At 51.4% G+C, this 20,113-nt stretch overlaps 1 protein-coding gene across 1 annotated transcript in view; it reads left to right on the forward strand.

Annotated features, from left to right (window-relative positions):
* The window catches only part of LOC132591067 (prolyl 3-hydroxylase 2-like), a gene marked incomplete at both ends in the record, with an annotated part of 49,345 nt that overhangs the window by 11,943 nt on the left and 17,289 nt on the right, over nucleotides 1-20,113 (forward strand). Inside the window, 4 exon segments of the mRNA XM_060263953.1 lie at nucleotides 4,565-4,707; nucleotides 15,134-15,223; nucleotides 15,320-15,360; nucleotides 19,927-20,021. Of these exon segments, the coding sequence (XP_060119936.1) occupies nucleotides 4,565-4,707; nucleotides 15,134-15,223; nucleotides 15,320-15,360; nucleotides 19,927-20,021 (369 nt within the window).

The raw sequence follows: 20,113 nt of genomic DNA on the forward strand, positions 1-20,113 counted from the left end.
ACGACGTCGCCGGCACGATGACATCACTTGCGAGTGATGTCATTGCACCAGCGACATCGGAAGGGGTTCCCCCAGCTGGCCCAAAGGGGGCCGGCGGGTTGGGGACCTCCAGAGGGAGAGAACCCTCGCCCAAGAGTTTGGCAACCCTTCTCTGTTGTCTGGAGATCAGTTGTAATCCCGGGAGATCTCAGGTAGTTGGCAATCCTACTTAGCAATTGTGTGTCCCAACGCTTACTGCCTGGTCCTTTTTAATTGGAGAGGCCGGGATTTGAACCTGGGACCTTTTGCATGCAGAGCAGGTAGGCTCTCCCACTGAGCCAAGGCCCCTCCCCAAATCAGTCTTGTCTACTCAGACCGGCAGCGGCCCTCCCCTGCTGGATTCTTGCTTTTTCCCGCCGCTACAGACAGACTGATGTGGGTGGGAAATTTTTCATTTTTCCACCCACGTAACAGCCATTTTTCATGAAGCTGTCCCCACGGTGGCCATTTCCTCCTTTTTTATAGTTGGTTTTTTTTTGGTTTTTTTAGATGGACAATTGAATATCTATGGTACCGTAGAGCAGGGGTGGCCAACGGTAGCTCTCCAGACGTTTTTTTGCCTACAACTCCCATCAGCCCCAGCCAGCATGGCCAATGGCTGGGGCTGATGAGCGTTGTAGGCAAAAAACGCCTGGAGAGCTACCGTTGGCCACCCCTGCCATAGAGTATTCCTTCCAAATTGCTACAGCGTCCGGGAACATATGAACATATGAAGCTGCCTTATACTGAATCAGACCCTGGGTCCATCAAAGTCAGTATTGTCTTCTCAGACTGGCAGCGGCTCTCCAGGGTCTCAAGCTGAGGATTTTCACACCTACTTGCCTGGACCCTTTTTGGAGATGCCAGGGATTGAACTTGGGACCTTCTGCTTCCCAAGCAGATGCTCTACCACTGAGCCACCGTCCCTCCCCATGGAAAACCATGGAGTTTCCCCGGAATCTCCTCGAGCAGCCAGAGCGCGACGTTGCCAGTGCAATGATGTCACTTATGAGTGATGTCATCGCTACGTTAGGAGGGGATCCTCCCACCGGTCCTTATAGGCTGGCGGGTCGGGGATCCCCAAAACCGGAGAACCCCTGCCCGCCCTTGACCTTGGCCATCCTGCAGCAAAGATACAAAGAAGGCTTCTCTCGCCAACGAAAGAGACTTCCTCTTGAAGGTGAGACTTGGAGGATAAAAGGAAGTACTTCTTCACCCAAAGGGTGATTAACATGTGGAATTCACTGCCACAGGAGGTGGTGGCGGCCACAAGTATAGCCACCTTCAAGAGAGGTTTAGATAAAAATATGGAGCACAGGTCCATCAGTGGCTATTAGCCACAGTGTGTGTGTATATATAGAATTTTTTGCCACTGTGTGACACAGAGTGTTGGACTGGATGGGCCATTGGCCTGATCCAACATGGCTTCTCTTATGTTCTTATGTTCTTACTTCCTCTCTGAGAAATCAGAGAAGCTGCCGCGGAGGTTCTCGGAGCATAACGTGTGTCCTTATTCAGTTGCCTCCCCATTCAGACTGGAGGCAACCCAACCCTAAAGGCACAGGAGTTATTTAATGAAACCTTAAAGCAGTCAAAACACAGGCCACAACCATTTCCCAATTATAACAATCTGTCAACACCCCCCCGTGTAAAACACAGCGTAGGCCCTCTTAAACCGTTCTGCCCTGTGCAACTTCCTGAGCGCTTGCATTCCTGATCAGCCCAGGGAATCGCACTACAATGCAGGCTTGTGCTTTCTCTAGTATGCTTTTTAAAAAAAAACAACAACCAAAATCCAGCACAAGCATTGTCTTCATGCAGCCCAAACGTTGAGGATATCCTTTGGGTTTAGCACAGAGCGGCATAACGCACACACACCCCTCCCCCCAAGGCTGAAAACTAGTCCCTGGGATTGGGGAACGGCTAGCAGCGGGTTCCCCTCGTTTCACCGTTAAAGCTCCAAGAATATGGAGGCTACAGGAAGGGATATGTGAGGGGGAGAACTTGTGGCTTAGTTTTCGGCGGTTGCCCGATTTGATCTCTTCTGTGAGCTGTCTCCCAGTCCCAGGCAACGCTCCCTCTAAGTCTTTGTGAGCAAAAATTCTATTTTGTGAGCGACTGGCGTCCAAGTTGTCAGCGAGCGATTCGGCTTCTGCATAAATTAGTTTGCTCTGGGGCCATCTATATTTTTAGCTGGTGGCTAAAAAACCCTGTGAGCTAGCTCACACTAAGTCAGCTTAGAGGGAACTCTGTGATTTATACACCGATTGCATTTTTAAAGGTAAAGGTAGTCCCCTGTGCAAGGACCAGTTGTTTCCACCTCTGGGGTGACGTTGCTTTCACAGCGTTTTCACAGCAGACGTTTTTACGGGGTGGTTTGTCCTTGCCTTCCCCAGTCCTCTACACTTTCCCCCCCAGCAAGCTGGAGACTTATTTGACTGACCTCAGAAGGATGGAAGGCTGAGTCAACCTGGAGTCAGCTACCTGAACCCAGCTTCCTCCGGGATCGAACTCAGGTCGTGAGCAGAGAGTTCGGACTGCAGTACTGCAGCTTGACCACTCTGTGCCACAGGGCTCTTTTTTTTTATCTTGCCGTATCTTCATCTTGCCGTATTTCCAAGATGCTCAGAGACATGGGTCACCTCCATTTTTATCCTTCCCCTGTAGGGAAGGTTAGGCTGAGGGGGAGGAAAGTGAGGAGTTCAAGATCACCCAGTGAACATCACGGTAGGGTGGGGAATTGGTTCTAGTTTCCTGCAGACTTAATCAGGGGAGGAACTGTGGCTCAGCGGTAGCACATCTGCTTGGCATTCAGAAGGTCCCAGGTTCCATCCCAGAAGGTCTGATGATTCAGCAGCCTCATATGTGACCAGGGCCAACCCTGCCGCTAAGCAAGCTAGGTGATTGCTTAGGGCGCCAGCCTTCTAGAGGTGCCGAATTGGGTGCTCCCCATATGCCTTGGTGATGTTAGTGCGGGGGTGTGTGTGCCTAGTGTCCCAGACAGCCTAGGGTCAGCCCTGTATGTAACATTCTAACTACCAGGGCTTTTCTTTTTTTGTAGAAAAAGCCCAGGAGGAACTCATTTGCATATTAGGACACACCCCCTGGCATCATACTTGTTTCACACAGGGGTTTCCTTTTGTAGAAAAAGCCAGAAGGAACATATTTTCATATTAAGAACATAAGAATATAAGAGTAGCTGTGTTGGATCAAGCCAGTGGCCCATCCAGTCCAACACTCTGTGTCACACAGTGGCCAAAAACTCAGGTGCCATCAGGAGGTCCATCAATGGGACCAGGACACCAGAAGCTCTCCCATGCGGCCCCTCCCTCCAAGCACCAAGAATACAGAGCATCACTGCGCCAGGCATAAGAACATAAGAGAAGCCATGTTGGACCAGGCCAGTGGCCCATCCAGTCCAACACTCTGTGTCATACAGTGGCCAAAAAACCCAGGTGCCATCAGGAGGTCCATCAGTAGGGCCAGGGCACCAGAAGCCCTCCCACTGTTGCACTTCCCAAGCACCAAGAATACAGAGCATCACTGCCCCAGACATAAGAACGTAAGAGAAGCCATGTTGGATCAGGCCAATGGCCCATCCAGTCCAACACTGTGTCACACAGTGGCTGAAAAACCCAGGTGCCATCAGGAGGTCCATCAGTGGGACCAGGGCACTAGAAGTCCTCCCACTGTTGCCCCCCCGCAAGCACCAAGAATACAAAGCATCCCTGCCCCAGACATAAGAACGTAAGAGAAGCCATGTTGGATCAGGCCAGTGGCACATCCAGTCCAACACTCTGTGTCACACAGTGGCCAAAAACCCAGGTGCCATCAGGAGGTCCATCAATGGGGCCAGGGCACCAGAAGCCCTCCCACTGTTGCCCCTCCCAAGCACCAAGAAGACAGAGCACCACTGCCCCAGACATAAGAACATAAGAGAAGCCGTGTTGGATCAGGCCACTGCCTCATCCAGTCCAACACTCTGTGTCACACAGTGGCCAAAAAACCCAGGTCCCATCAGGAGGTCCACCAGTGCGGCCAGGACACTAGAAGTCCTCCCACTGTTGCCCCTCACAAGCACCACACCCCCTGGTGCCAAGCCACACCCCCTGGTGCCATGCCAGCCAGAACTGCGTTCGTGCTCAAAAAAGGCCCTGCTAACTACTAGACCTCATTGGGTCTCTGCTTTATGACTCTCTCCGCATAGGTTTTTGTAGATTGCCCCTGTGGTTTCAATGGGCCTGTGGACAGGTCGAGTTGTCTTATGTCGAATCAGACCCCCCCCCCCCGGGTCCACCAAAATCAGTCTTGTCTACTCAAACTGGCAGCTGCTCTCCAGGGACTCAGGCAGAGAGAAGTCTTTCCCATCTTCAACGGCGTGATCCTTTTAAACTGGAGATGCTACCGCGGATTGAACCAGGGACCTCCTGCAGGCCAAGCTGAGGCTCTGCCGCGGAGCCACGGCCCCTGGGGCTCAAGACAGGATGCAGGAAATGGTCTGTGGAATTTCCAGCCTGTGGCAATTGTCCCCCAATCCCTCTTTCAGTTGGCGATTACGTGCGAGCCCTAGAGTGTGCCAGGTCGTACCTTCTCTTCCATCCGGATGACGAAGATGTCTTGGACAACGAGAGCTACTACGAAAGCCTCTTGGAAGGGTCTGTGGATCTATTGAGCATCAAGCCCAGAGAGGTAAGAAGCTGATCTGTTAAACCAGGCATGTCAAACTCATTTGTTACATCTGGCCAGATGTGACATAAATGAGACCTTGTTGAGCTGGGCCGTGTGTACCACCAGGCCAGGAAGCAGAGGTACAAACTTTATAAAGGACACAGAGGTGCTGTCTTTCTTTTTTTAAAGGTGCTTTCTTTGTGTCTCTCCCGTGGGATCCAGGGAACTAGGCTGGGTCAGACCAGTGAGGGTCCATCTAGTCCAGCCTCATGTCTCACACACTGGTCAACCAGTTCCTCTGGAGGGCCAAAAACAGGGCAGAGAGGCCGAGGCCTTCCCCTGAGAAGAACATCAGAAGAGCCCTGCTGGTCAGACCAGTGAGGGTCCATCTAGTCCAGCCTCATGTCTCACACATTGGTCAACCAGTTCCTCTGGAGGGCCAACAACAGGGCAGAGAGGCCGAGGCCTTCCCCTGAGAAGAACATCAGAAGAGCCCTGCTGGTCAGACCAGTGAGGGTCCATCTAGTCCAGCCTCATGTCTCACACACTGGTCAACCAGTTCCTCTGGAGGGCCAACAACAGGGCAGAGAGGCCGAGGCCTTCCCCTGAGAAGAACATCACAAGAGCCCTGTTGGTCAGACCAGTGAGGGTCCATCTAGTCCAGCATCATGTCTCACACAAGTGGCCAGCTAGTTCCTCTGGAGGACCAGGAACAGGGCAGAGAGGCCGAGACCTTCATAAGAGCACTAGAAAAGCCCTGTTGGGTCAGACCAGTGAGGTCCATCTAGTCCAGCATCCTGTTCCACACAGTGGCCAACCAGCTCCTCTGGAGGACCAGGAACAGGGCAGAGAGGCCGAGACCTTCATAAGAACATTAGAAAAGCCCTGTTGGGTCAGACCAGTGAGGTCCATCTAGTCCAGCATCCTTTTCCACACAGTGTCCAGCCAGTTCCTCTGGAACCTCAGCAACAGAGCACAGAGGCCGAGTCCTTTCCCTGCTGTTGCTCTTAGCCCTGGGATTCAGAAGTTTGCTGCCTCTATAGATGGAGGCTCCCTTTTGTCACCAGGGCTAGTAGCCACTGATAGATTCCTGCTGGATCAGACCAGTGAGGTCCATCTAGTCCAGCATCCTGTTCCACACAGTGGCCAACCAGCTCCTCTGGAGGCCCAACAACAGGGCAGAGAGGCCGAGGCCTTCATAAGGATATCAGAAGAGCCCTGCAGGATCAGACCAGGGAGGGTCCATCTAGTTCAGCCTCCTGTCTCACACAGTGGCCAACCAGTTCCTCTGGAGGGCCAACAACAGGGCAGAGAGGCTGAGGCCTTCAAAAGAACATCAGAAGAGCCCTGCAGGATCAGACCAGGGAGGGTCCATCTAGTTCAGCCTCCTGTCTCACACAGTGGCCAACCAGTTCCTCTGGAGGGCCAACAACAGGGCAGAGAGGCCGAGGCCTTCATAAGGATATCAGAAGAGCCCTGCTGGATCAGGCCAGTGGTCCATCTAGCCTAACATCCTTCCTGTACCATGCAGTGGCCAGCCAGTTCTTCTGGAGGGCCAACAACAGGGCAGAGAGGCTGAGGCCTTCATAAGAACATCAGAAGAGCCCTTCAGGATCAGACCAGGGAGGGTCCACCTAGTCCAGCCTCCTGTCTCACACAGTGGCCAACCAGTTCCTCTGGAGGGCCAACAACAGGGCAGAGAGGCTGAGGCCTTCAAAAGAACATCAGAAGAGCCCTGCTGGATCAGACCAGTGAGGTCCATCTAGTCCAGCCTCCTGTCTCACACAGTGGCCAACCAGTTCCTCTGGAGGGCCAACAACAGGGCAGAGAGGCTGAGGCCTTCCCCTGAGAAGAACATCAGAAGAACCCTGCTGGACCAGACCAGGGGGGGTCCATCTAGTCCAGCCTCCTGTCTCACACAGTGGCCAACCAGTTCCTCTGGAGGGCCAACAACAGGGCAGAGAGGCTGAGGCCTTCATAAGAAAATCAGAAGAGCCCTGCTGGATCAGACCAGTGAGAGTCCACCTAGTCCAGCCTCCTGTCTCACACAGTGGCCAACCAGTTCCTCTGGAGGGCCAACAACAGGGCAGAGGGGCCGAGGCCTTCATAAGAACATCAGAAGAGTCCTGCTGGATCAGACCAGTGAGGTCCATCTAGTCCAGCCTCCTGTCTCACACAGTGGTCAACCAGTTCCTCTGGAGGGCCAGCTACAGGGCAGAGAGGCTGAGGCCTTCATAAGAACATCAGAAGAGCCCTGCAGGATCAGACCAGTGAGGTCCATCTAGTCCAGCCTCCTCTCTCACACAGGGGCCAACCTGTGGCCATCACCACATCCTCTGGCGGCAAATTCCACATTTTAATCACATGCTGTGTAAAGAATGATTTCTTTTTGTCCATTTGGGAGAACTCAGGCATTTGTGTTATGGCTGGGGCTGTTGGAGATCCTATGCTGGGACAGCCAAACTTGCTTAACAGAAGAGCCTCATGGAATAAATGTCAGATGTCTGAGAGCCGCAAAGAAGGAAGGAAAGGTGGAAAGAAAGCAAAAAGATGGGGAAAGGAGGAAGAGGTGGGAAGAAAGCAACTTTGAATGCATTCTCCAAGCCATCAGCTGGCTTGGCTTGGAGAAGAGATGGAAAGAGACAAATGCCTTCTCCAAGCTGGCTGATGGGGTGGGTGGGGGCTTCAAGAGCCACACAATATGTATGAAAGAGCCATGTATGGCTCCTGAGCCACAGTTTGGCCACTCCTGGCCTATGCATAATGCCCATGTTCTGCTTGCTGCTGGTGAGCACCTGCTGATCTTTTCCTGAGAGCCAGTTTGGTGAAGTGGTGAAGTGTGCGGACTCTTATCTGGGAGAACCCGGTTAGATTCTCCACTCCTCCACTTGCACCTGCTAGCATGGCCTTGGGTCAGCCATAGCTAGCAGGTGCAAGTGGAGGAGTAATGCCCCTGTATAAATCGATGGTCTGGTCTCATTTGGAATACTGTGTACAATTCTGGTAACCGAACCTCAAAAAGGATATTACAGCATTGGAAAAAGTGCAGAAAAGGGCAACTAGAATGATTAAAGGTTTGGAACACTTTCCCTATGAAGAAAGGTTAAAACGCTTGGGGCTCTTTAGTTTGGAGAAACGTCGACTGCGGGGTGACATGAGAGAGGTTTACAAGATTATGCTTGGGATGGAGAAAGCAGAGAAAGAAGTACTTTTCTCCCTTTCTCACAATACGAGAACTCGTGGGCATTCAATGAAATTGCTGAGCAGTCGGGTTAAAACGGATAAAAGGAAGTTTTTCTTCACCCAAAGGGTGATTAACATGTGGCATTCACTGCCGCAGGAGGTGGTGGCGGCTACAAGCATAGCCAGCTTTAAGAGGGGATTGGATAAAAATATGGAGCAGAGGTCCATCAGTGGCTATTAGCCACAGTATATATATGTGTGTGTGTGTGTGTTTGTATATATGTATGTATGTGTGTGTATACACACACACACACACATATTTTCCACTGTGTGACACAGAGTGTTGGACTGGATGGGCCATTGGCCTGATCCAACATGGCTTCTCTTATGTTCTTATAGCTCTGGCAGAGTTTGTCCTTGAAAGGGCAGCTGCTGTGAGAGCCCTCTCCAGCCCCACCCACCTCACGGGGTGTCTGTTGTGGGGGAGGAAGATAACGGAGATTGTGAGCCGCTCTGAGACTCTTCGGAGTGGAGGGCGGGATATAAATCCAATATCATCTTCTTCTTATATATGAACGTATGAAGCTGCCTTATACTGAATCAGACTCCCCTGGGTCCATCAAAATCAGTATTGTCTTCTCAGACTGGCAGCGGCTCTCCAGGGTCTCAAGCTGAGGTTTTTCACGCCTATTTGCCTGGACCCTTTTTTTAGTGGAGATGCCGGGGATTGAACCTGGGACCTTCTGCTTCCCAAGCAGATGCTCTGCCACTGAGCCACCGTCCCTGCCCTTCTTCTTCTTTAGATCGGGGTGGCCAAACTGCTGCTTGGGGGCCACATGTGGCTCTTTTGCACATATTGTGCATCTCCTGGAGGTTGAGAAGAAGCTTAATGCAGGCTTACTCTCAAGTAAGTGTGCTTAGCATCAGAACCTCCGTCAGCCTCTGAGCACTGACCCATAGGTCGGTGACTGTTTCCGCCATGTGTAAAGCAGGGAAAGGGGAGGGGAGGAAATAGGCTTGCAACCTCTTCTCCTCCACCACAAAGGTTACCCAGAGACCTAGAGTGGAGAATGAGAATGCAAGAGCTGAGGGAGCCGCTAAAAGGAGGGACGGAATTAAAGAGGGTGGTGCAGAGTTCCCCCTTAGTTTCATAGCACTAACCTTGATGTGAAGGCAAAAAGAGATGCATAATGATGCAAATGCTGGTCAGTGCTCTATATGGTATATAGATCCCACTGGTGCAAAAAGAAATATTCCCTTATCTTTCCCTGTGCTGGTTTTATGGGGACTGTTATTCCCAGCCTTTTTTTTTTAAAAGTGTCCTAGCATGGTCATGTTATAAAGTGCATAAAAGGTAAAAGTAGTCCCCTGTGCAAGCATCAGTCATTTTCAACTCTGGGGTGACGTTGCTTTCACAACGTTTTCATGGCAGACATTTCACGTGGTGGTTTGCCATTGCCTTCCCCACATCTACACTTTCCCCCCAGCAAGCTGGGGACTCATTTTACTGACCTCGGAAGGCTGAGTCAACCTGGAGCTGGCTACCTGAACCAGATTCCTCTGGAATCGAACTAGGGTCATGAGGAGAGGGATTCGACTGCAGTACTGCAGCTTTACCACTCTGCGCCATGGTGCTCTTTAAGAACATAAGAGAAGCCATGTTGAATAAGGCCAATGGCCCATCCAATCCAACACTCTGTCGCATAAGAACATAAGAGAAGCCATGTTGGATCAGGCCAATGGCCCATCCAGTCCAACACTGTGTCACACAGTGACCAATATATACGTGTGTGTATATGTATATATACACACACAAACACATATACATACATACATATACACACACATACATATACAAACACATATACATACATACATATACACACACTCTATATATATATATAATATTGACCTAAAGTTCAAGATGGCGACCTAGGAAGGAGCTCAGGTGCTAGAGCTCCCGAGTATCAGGTTCTTATCCATCTGCCACCTTCGAAAACCCCCTGACAGGCTGGCATCTGATGTTGGCGAGGAACGAGACATCGGAGACAGCAGAGGGCTATCACCGCCGCCGCCGACGCTCCCGGTAACAACAACAAACAACAAACCGGGCGCGAACCGCGCGGCCTACCTGACCGCGAGTACAATCGAGGCGGCGGAGTGGACTGCAGCCGATCGCGGCAACGACGTGGACGCCCGGGCCGGGACCAAAATCGACATCGTGGTCCGGCGGCCTGGTGACCCGGCGTCTGAGCGTCTGAGCGGGGACGAGCGCTGGGAGAGCGAGACAGACGGAGTGGAGTGGAGAGCGGGGCGAGTACAAGAGACCCCCTCCCCCCTGTGCTTGCGAAGTGGAGTGACGGAGGAGTAGCGGCGAGCCGGGAAGGCTGTGAGAGACCCCTGACGCTTGCAGAACAGGAGCGACGGGAGGAGTCTCAGAGCAACGAAGGGGCCGACGCCCAAGAAAGCGCCTGATGCAGGTGACCCGGGTGCTTTTGCCTGAAATCAACAACTGGCCGTACAGGCATTATAGGGCTCCATACGAATTGGTTGTCCCTACAGGCAACACAGGAGGGGCTTTACGGCGCGGCGGGGAGTACGAGGGGGGCTTCCACCCACCACGGGCTCACCAGCCTGCGCGAGATACAACGAATAAGCCCCAACCACGAGACCTTTTTTGCACCCGGAGCCTGCAACTTCTTAGAACTATCTGGCGCATTTACATGACTGGGCACAACCATCGACATTTGGCCCTGGACCCTGCACTCCGCACTTTACTTTATTTTACTTTGCTCTGTACTGACTGGCCGACTATTGACTGTAATCTGCATACCCATCGGTGGCTGCTAATCCATAAGGAACGCCCAAACTGCACGCACGCCGCACTTTAAGAACTGCCAACCCACTCCGGAACTTAGTAGTTAAAATTAATTTATTACTAATTAACTCAGTGTTTGATTATTATTATATATTTGAATTAGACTATATAAATATTATTAGCAAACTGATGGGAAATAGGGAGGGGTAAATTAATTGCTATTTGGAATAATTTTTATCAAATACATATAAGGAATTGGAGGGGTTTTTTGGGTTAATTGGAATTAGGGTTTAGTTAGACGGAGTGAGGAGGGTGTGTAATTAGACGCCAGCCTGATAGTAGTTTCATTGCAGCTGCTGCCAGCGAGGAATGGCTGGCTCAGGGATTCCGGTGCTCCTGGGGAGGGGGAGGTATGGCGGTGGGAGCAGATATTATAAGGGAGGCGGACAGAGACAAGTCGGTGCTCGGCCCCCCTCCAGTCTGCGGCCCATCCCAAGGGTGACAGGTAGCAGGACCAGGAGCAACCCGCCTCCGTCATTGGTGTTATGCAACGCCAGGTCCATCAATAATAAGACCTCAACTCTCCGAGAGTTCATGCTTGAGCAGAATATGGACCTGGCTTGCGTGACCGAGACCTGGATCCGGGAGGGTGATACAGTGGCCCTCTCGCAAACAGCTCCCCCAGGTTACTCGGTCTTCCACCAATCGCGGACGAGCGGGCGGGGGGGAGGAGTGGCATTATTTGCACGGGAGGCTTACTCCTTTAGGGCGCTCCCGGCCCCAAAGATTGAGGGCATTGAATGTGCCGGGCTGGCGTGGGGGGATGAAGAGGGGTTGGCGATTTGGCTGGTGTACCGTACGCCTAACGCACCGGCCAACACCTTACCGTCCCTGCTTGAGGCGGCGACAGGCTGGGCGCTGGAGCACCCAAGGCTGATAATCCTGGGTGACTTCAACGTCCATGCCGATGACCCGTCCTCCAGTCAGGCGACGGACCTAGTGTCTTCCATGGCGACACTGGGACTCTCTCAATTCGTTGTGACCCCCACCCACCAGGCCGGGCACATGTTAGACCTGATCTTTGCGGCCGGGATTGTAGTGAGCGATATAACCACAGAGGTTGTGCCATGGTCGGATCACTTCGCCCTCAAGGCCCGTGTGAATATGCCCCCCCGAACCTGTTTAGGCGAGGAGCCGATTATGGCTCGCCCGCGGAGTCAAATGGACCCGGAACGGTTCCAGATGGCTCTGCGGGACTCCTGGCCCTCTGGCGGCTCCCTTGATGGCCTGATTGAGACCTGGAATAGCCGGCTCTCTAGGGCCATCGAGGAGATCGCACCTCGGCGCCCTCTGCGACCTCGGATTAAGCTGGCTCCGTGGTATACCCCGGAATTACGCCAGCTGAAACAAGGCCTTAGACGGCTAGAGAGGCAATGGCGACGCACTCGTGACGAGGCGACTAGAACATCTTATAGGAAGTTTATGAAGTCCTATGAGATGGCAATCAAGGCCGCAAAGAAAACATACTTTGCGGCTAGGATTGCATCCGCAAATTCGCGCCCAGCCCAATTATTTAGAATAATTCGGAATCTGACTACATTGCCTCAGGGCAATTCTAAAGCTAAGGAATTGGAAATCGGCTGCGAGGCCTTCGCGAAATTCTTTGCGGATAAGGTCCAATCGCTCCGCCAGGACTGCCCCGCCAACTTGGAGGCAGTAAGTGGACTCGAAGCCCAATGCGTGTCTTCTGATTCAACTCTGGATTGCTTCGACCCGCTCAGCTTGGAGGAAGTCGACAGAATTCTTGCCACTGCACGTTCCACGACTTGCGATCTGGACCCCTGCCCCTCCTGGCTAATTAAGGCCTGCCAGGAGGAATTAAGATATCCTATACGGGATATTATAAATCGATCCCTTTCAGAAGGTGTTTTTCCAACACCTCTGAAAGAGGCACTGGTCCGCCCTCTCCTGAAAAAACCGTCATCAGATCCGGCCGAATTGGCACATTACCGGCCGGTCTCAAACTTGCCCTTTTTAGGCAAAATAATCGAGAGGGCCGTGGCGGTGCAGTTACAGGAATTCCTGGAGGACGCTTCCGTCCTAGACCCATGCCAGTCCGGCTTTCGCCCGGGCCATGGGACAGAAACAGTCCTGGTCGCCCTCATGGATGACCTCCGACGGCAACTGGATCGAGGCGGCTCGGCAGTATTGCTGTTGTTAGACCTATCGGCGGCGTTCGATATGGTTGATCATCGGCTGCTGACCCGCCGCCTCGCCGACGCAGGAATTCGGGGGCTAGCCTTACAGTGGCTCTCCTCCTTTCTTGAGGGTCGGGGACAAAGGGTGGCGATCGGGGGGGAACTGTCTCAGAGGTATCCACTCCATTGCGGAGTGCCTCAGGGGGCAGTCCTCTCCCCGATGCTGTTTAACATCTTTATGCGCCCCCTTGCCCAGATTGCACGGAGGTATGGGCTGGGTTGCCATCAATATGCAGATGACACCCAGCTCTATCTATTGATGGACGGCCGGGCTGGTGATGTCCCAGCAAATTTGGACCGGGCACTACAAGCCGTGGCTGACTGGCTCAGGCTGAGCGGGCTGAAGTTGAATCCGGCGAAGACTGAGGTCCTTTGCGTGGGCCGCGGCGGACCGGGAGGGGAGACTACTTTACCGGCCTTTGACGGTGTGCCACTGGTACCGGTGCGCAAAGTCAAGAGCCTGGGGGTGCTACTGGAGTCCTCCCTATCAATGGAGGCCCAAGTAGCTGCCACTGCTAGATCCGCCTTCTTCTATCTCAAGAGGGCGAGGCAGTTGGCCCCCTTCCTGGAACGCACCGACCTGGCAACTGTGATCCACGCAACGGTCACTTCGAGGTTAGACTACTGCAATGCCCTCTACATGGGGCTGCCCTTGTACCGAACACGGAGACTCCAGGTAGTCCAGAACGCGGCGGCCAGGCTGCTGGAGGGACTACCACGGTGGGAGCCTGCACGGCCTGGGCTGCGCAATCTGCACTGGCTGCCGGTTGTCTACCGTGTTCGCTATAAGGTGCTGGTCATTACCTTTAAAGCCCTATATGGCCGAGGACCTGCCTACCTAAAGGACCGCCTCTCCCCATATGTACCCCGGAGAGCACTGAGGTCTGGTTCTCAGAACTTATTAACAATCCCTGGGCCAAGAGAAGTTAGGTTGAAGGCCACTAGGGAGCAGGCCTTCTCGGTGATAGCCCCTCGCTGGTGGAACGATCTCCCAGAGATGGTGCGAGCCCTGCGGGACCTGAACCAATTCCGCAGGGCTTGCAAAACATTTCTTTTTCAGTTAGCATTTGAGTCACCATGTGGCAACTAAGACGGAACCTGATTAATGAATGAATAGACACTCAGCCATCTTAAATACATCATTTTAGCACCTATTTTTATATCTTATATGTTTATATGTTTTTATGTATTTTAAATAATTTATTGTAATTAATGTTTAAGTTGTTATGTTTTATGAATCACGGGACTCCCATGTCTATTATTGTTTAATGTGAATCATGAGACTCCCGTGTCTGTTAGCCGCCCTGAGCCCGCCTAGCGGGGAGGGCGGGATATAAAAATAAAATATTATTATTATTATTATTATTATTATTATACACTACGCACATATATACTGTAGCTAATAGCCACTGATGGACCTCTGCTCCCAATTTTTATCCAATCCCATCTTAAAGCTGGCTATGCTTGTAGCTGCCACCACCTCCTATGGCAGTGAATTCCGCATGTTAATCACCCTTTGGATGAAGAAGTACTTCCTTTTATCCATTTTAACCTGACTGCTCAGCAATTTCATTGAATGTCCACGAGTTCTCCTATTGTGAGAAAGGAAAAAAGGACTTCTTTCTCTGCCTTTTCTATCACATGCATAATCTTGTAAACCTCTATCATGTCACCCCACAGACGACGTTTCTCCAAGCTAAAGAACCCCAAGCGTTTTAACCTTTCTTCATAGGAAAAGTGCTCCAAAGCTTTAATCATTCTAGTTGCCCTCTTCTGCACTTTTTCCAATGCTATAATATCCTTTTTGAGGTGCAGCGACCAGAATTGCATACAGTACTCCAAATGAGACCACACCATCTATTTATACAGGGGCATTATGATACTGGCTGATTTGTTTTCAATTCCCTTCCTAATAATTCCCAGCATGGCATTGGCCTTTTTTATTGCAGTCGCACACTGTCTCGACATTTTCAGTGAGTCATCTACCATGACCCCAAGATCTTTAAAGTGCATACAGATGTGTTTTATCTTTCTGTGCAAAGAAAGTATTAAGAATTTCAATTAAGATGCACGTGTAGCATTTGTTCATGTCTTGGGGCTCTCGGACATCTGACTTTTGTTCTTTGTGGTTCTTACGTTGAGCAAGTTTGGTCACCCCTGCTTTAGACCCTTCTCCTGGTTCTTTCAGTACGCCGTGATGTTCCTGAGGCGACATAAGCTGGAAGCTTACCTGTTGCAGACGGCAGCAGCAGGCTTGGGTTTCTCATACACGGAGCCGGTAAGAACGCACAACTGTGAACTTCTGAGGTGGAGATTCGGACGGGGAGTCCTGCAATTCCATGGTCTTGAGGAAGCCGTTCTTTTCTCATTGCAGAGTTATTGGAGCATCTCTGGGTCTCGGCAGGATGAACACAGGTAAGCCTCCGGATCCGCGGCCCCCTCTTGCGATAAAGGTGTCGTCTCCCTTGATGCGAGCAAGCTTTTAAAAGGGCCGTCCGTGGCGCAAAACGTTCTGTTCTGCCCGCCTTCTGGTTTGACATAGAGCTCTTCAAAAATCAGTTTTGCGGCTGATGCGCTTTAAATCACTGGGAAAGAAGGTGTTCTGAGGCATCAGGGTTCCTCTTTGCGAAGCGCTTTAATCGAGTCCGGAGACCAAGTCCTGTGAGGAAAGGTTGAAGGCGCTGGGGATGGGCTCTCCTTCCTTGGAGGTTTTTCAACAGAGACTAGATGGCCATCTGACAGCGATGAAGATCCTGTAAATTTAGGGGGAGGTGTTTGTGGGTTTCCTGCATTGTGCAGGGGGTTGGACTCGATGACCCTGGAGGTCCCTTCCAACTCTAGGATTCTATGAACTTCCTGACGGCCAGAGCGGTTCCTCAGTGGAACAGGCTTCCTCGGGCGGTGGTGGGCTCTCTTTCCTTGGAGGTTTTTCAACAGAGGCTAGATGGCCACCTGACAGCAATGAAGATCCTGTGAATTTAGGGGGAGGTATTTGTGAGTTTCCTACATTGTGCAGGGGGTTGGATTAGATCAGGGGTGGCTAACTGGCTCTTTTAAGTGGGGGAGCAAAGATTGGGCTTCTACTCACCTGTTCAGTTTTGGGCACCACATTTTAAGAAGGATGTAGACAAGCTGGAAGGGGTCCAGAGGAGGGCGACGAAGATGGTGAGGGTTCTGGAGACCAAGTCCTATGAGGAAAGGTTGAAGGAGCTGGGGATGTTTAGCCTGGAGAGGAGGCGGCTGAGAGGTGATAGGATCACCATCTTCAAGTCCTTGAAGGGCTGTCATCTAGAGGATGGTGTGGAATTGTTTTCTGTGGCCCCGGAAGGTAGGACCAGAACCGGTGGGTTGAAATTAAATCAAAAGAGTTTCCGGCTCAACATTAGGAAGAACTTCCTGACCGTTAGAGCAGTTCCTCAGTAGAACAGGCTTCCTCCTTGGGAGGTGGTGGGCTCTCCTTCCTTGGAGGTTTTTCAACAGAGGCTAGATGGCCATCTGACACCAATGAGGATCCTGTGAATTTAGGGGGAGGTGTTTGTGAGATTCCTGTATTGTGCAGAGGGGTTGGACTAGATGACCCTAGAGGTCCCTTCCAACTCTAGGATTCTGAGGGGTGACATGAGGGGTGAGGAGTCTGGAGACCAAGTCCTATGCGGAAAGATTGAAGGAGCTGGGTATGTTTAGCCTGGAGAGGAGGCGGCTGAGAGGTGATACGATCACCATCTTCAAGTACTTGAAGGGCTGTCATCTAGAGGATGGTGTGGAATGCCAATGGCAGTTTCCTGGGCCTCAGTTTGCCTCATTGCTGTGTGGGTAAGAGAGAGGTTTAACCCTTCACTCTCAGTAATCCCTGCAGAGCTATTGGTAGAATCCTAGAGTTGGAAGATATCTCCAGGGTCATCTAGTCCAACCCCCCTGCACAATGCAGGAAATTCACAAATACCTCTCCCGCCACCCACCCGGTTAATGCTGTCCAGAAGGTGGGGGAAAACCCTCTAGTATCCCTGGCCAAATTGGCCTGGAGGAAAATTGTCGCCTGACCTCAGAGTGGCAAACAGCATATCCCTGGGTGTGTAAGAAAGAGCCGCCAGAACTGAACACCGACGCAGCCCTTCCTGCCCTTTCTCGCATGATCTTCCTAATTCACAGAATCAGTATTGCTATCAGGTGGCCCTCTAGCCTCTGTTTAAAAACCTTCAATTAAGAGAGCCCACCCCCTACCGAGGAGGAAGCCTCTTCTACCGAGGAATTGCTTCGTTAGGAAGTTCTTCCTAATGTTTATCTGAAAATTCTTCTGCTTTAAATTCAAGCCATTGGTTGTGGTCGGATTTTCTGGGGCAACAGAAAACAACTCTGCAGCAGTGTTCCCTCTAAGCTGGGTTGGCTAGCTCACAGTTTTTTAGCCTCCAGCTCACACATTTTTGTCTCGGCTCAGGAAAAAGAGCCCCAGAGCACACTCATTTATGCAGCAGCCCAGGGGTGGCCAACGGTAGCTCTCCAGATGTTTTTTTGCTACAACTCCCATCAGCCCCAGCCAGCATGGCCAATGGGAGTTGTAGGCAAAAAAAAACAACAACACCTGGAGAGCTACCGTTGGCTACCCCTGCAGTAGCCAAATAGCTTACTCACAACTTTGACGCCAGCAGCTCACAAAGTAGAATTTTTGCTCACAAGACCCCACAGCTTAGGGGGAACACGGCGTTGCAGCTCCCTCTATGTGACAGCCCTTCAAGTATTTGATGATGGTGCTCCTGTCACCTCTTTGCTGTCTCCTCTCCAGGCTAAACATGCCCAGCTCCTTCAGCCTTTCATATGAACATATGAAGCTGCCTTCTACTGAATCAGACCCTTGGTCCATCAAAGTCAGTATTGTCTTCTCAGACTGGCAGCAGCTCTCCAGGGTCTCAAGCTGAGGTTTTTCACACCTATTTGCCTGGACCCTTTTTTGGAGATGCCGGGGATTGAACCTGGGACCTTCTGCTTCCCAAGCAGATGCTCTACCACTGAGCCACCGTCCCTCCCTTTCCTCGTAGGACTTGGTCTGTTTACTATTTTAAAAGGGGGGGGGGGCGCGGAACAATCAAAGCAGTGGAAGTAAAAAGGCTTGTTAGAAAAGCTGAGGGTCTTTCACTGCTTTGTACGTTTGCCAGGATTGGATAACTGTCAGAGGTCTTGATGCGTTAGATGGGAAGTGAAATCGTGTTATCGAACATGTGGAAAGTTTCCTTGCAGTGCAAGGAATGGACTTGATTACCTTCTCAGACATGACTTATCTGTTAACAGTCCCTCTCTCACAATGGAGGTCCAAGCAGCTGCGGATGGCGAGGCAGCTGGTCCCCTTTCTCGCGCGTGACGACTTGTCAGCTGCAATCCATGCTACAGTCACCTTGAGGCTGGATTACTGTAATGCCCTCTACATGGGGCTGCCCTTGTCGGAGGAGGTTAGAGCCCTGCAAGAGATTCCACAGTTCCGCAGGGCCTGTAAAACGGCCTTCTTCCGCCACGCGTTCCCATAGTGGTAACTTCTATAGCAACGGATTAGGCTAGGGTTGCCAAGTCCAATTCAAGAAATATCTGGGAACTTTGGGGGTGGGGCCAGGAGACTTTGGGGGTGGAGCCAGGAGCAAGGATGTAGCAAGCACAATTGAACTCCGAAGGGAGTTTTGGCCATCACATATAAAGGACTGCGCACCTTTTAAATGCCTTCCTTCCATAGGAAATCACGAAGGATAGGGGCACCTTCTTTTGGGGCTCATAGAATTGGAACCCCTGGTCCAATCTTTTTGAAACTTGGGGGGTGTTTGGGGGGGAGGCACTGGATGCTATGCTGAAAATCTGGTGCCTCTACCACAAAAAAGGCCCCCCCCAGAGCCCCAGATACCCGTGGATCAATTCTCCATTATTTCCTATGGGAATGAGTCTCCATAGGGAATAACAGAGTTCCCAGCAGACATTTCCCTCCCCTCCCCCCGCTTTCTGATGACCCTGAAGCGGGAGGAGGGCCTCCAAACCTGCCCCCACCTGGGGATTGGCAACCCTAGATTAGGCCCATAAATCTAAACATTACTCTGGATTTATTTTACCACGCTATGGCGACCTGGGGGCCTTGTTGGAACATCTGATACCAACCATCCAGTTGTATTGCTTCCATCGGAATTTTAGCTGTTTGTACGAACCGTTGCCCTAGCACTCGTTGATACAGTTGTTTTAAAAATTGTTTCGTGTTTTATTGCTGTTTTATCTTTGTTGGTCATTGTTTGACCCCGAACCTGTGAGCCGTCCTGGGCCTGCCTTCGGTGGGGAAGTTGGGATATAAATTACATTAATTAAATAAATAAAAATAAAATATAGGTATATAAACTACGTTAAGTTTAAAAAAATGGGGGGGCTTCTCCTTTAAAAATGCTGACTGCAAAGAAAAGATGCCTGTTTCACGAATATATTTGGATTTCTATCCCACCCTGTACTCTGAATCTCAGAGTCTCAGACCAGTCACAATCTCCTTTACCTTCCGTTCCCCACCCCCCCCACAACAGACACCCTGTGAGATAGGTGGGGCTGACAGGCTGCCTTTGATTCCCCACTCCTCCACTTGCAGCTGCTGGAATGGCCTTGGGTCAGCCATAGGTCTCGCTGAGCTGTCCTTGAAAGGGCAGCTTCTGTCAGAGCTCTCTCACCCCCACCTATCTCACAAGGTGTCTGTTGTGGGGGAGGAAGGTAAAGGAGATGGTGAGCTGCTCTGAGACGATGCGATACAGCCTGGAGAACAAGACGGTTTGTCTTGGAGCTTACGGCTATAAAGGCCAAGCGCCAGGCAGAGTTCATCGGGGAGGGCCTTCTTTGACCGAGGTGGCACCACTAAAAAGACCCTCTCCCTGGTAGGCATGCACTTCCCTTCTGAATAGGGTGGGGTGGCACAGAGAGAAGGACCATACTGGATGATGAATTCCCCCCATTTTCCTCACAACTTCTGCTCTACAGGATACCTTCTGGTGCCCACAGCGACCAATCGGATGGCCCGGGGCCCCACCCAGGGAAGAAAACCACATGCAAACGGGACCGTGAGCTGAGGGAAGGTAAGATTCTGGCCACAGGCCATGCATGGGATCCAGGAGTTCAGGAGATTGGGAAGAGCCAGCTTCTATCCTTGCAGACTAATTACTGAAAG

The sequence above is a fragment of the Heteronotia binoei genome, unplaced genomic scaffold, assembly GCF_032191835.1.
Source record: "Heteronotia binoei isolate CCM8104 ecotype False Entrance Well unplaced genomic scaffold, APGP_CSIRO_Hbin_v1 ptg001438l, whole genome shotgun sequence".
Lineage (NCBI taxonomy): Eukaryota > Metazoa > Chordata > Lepidosauria > Squamata > Gekkonidae > Heteronotia > Heteronotia binoei.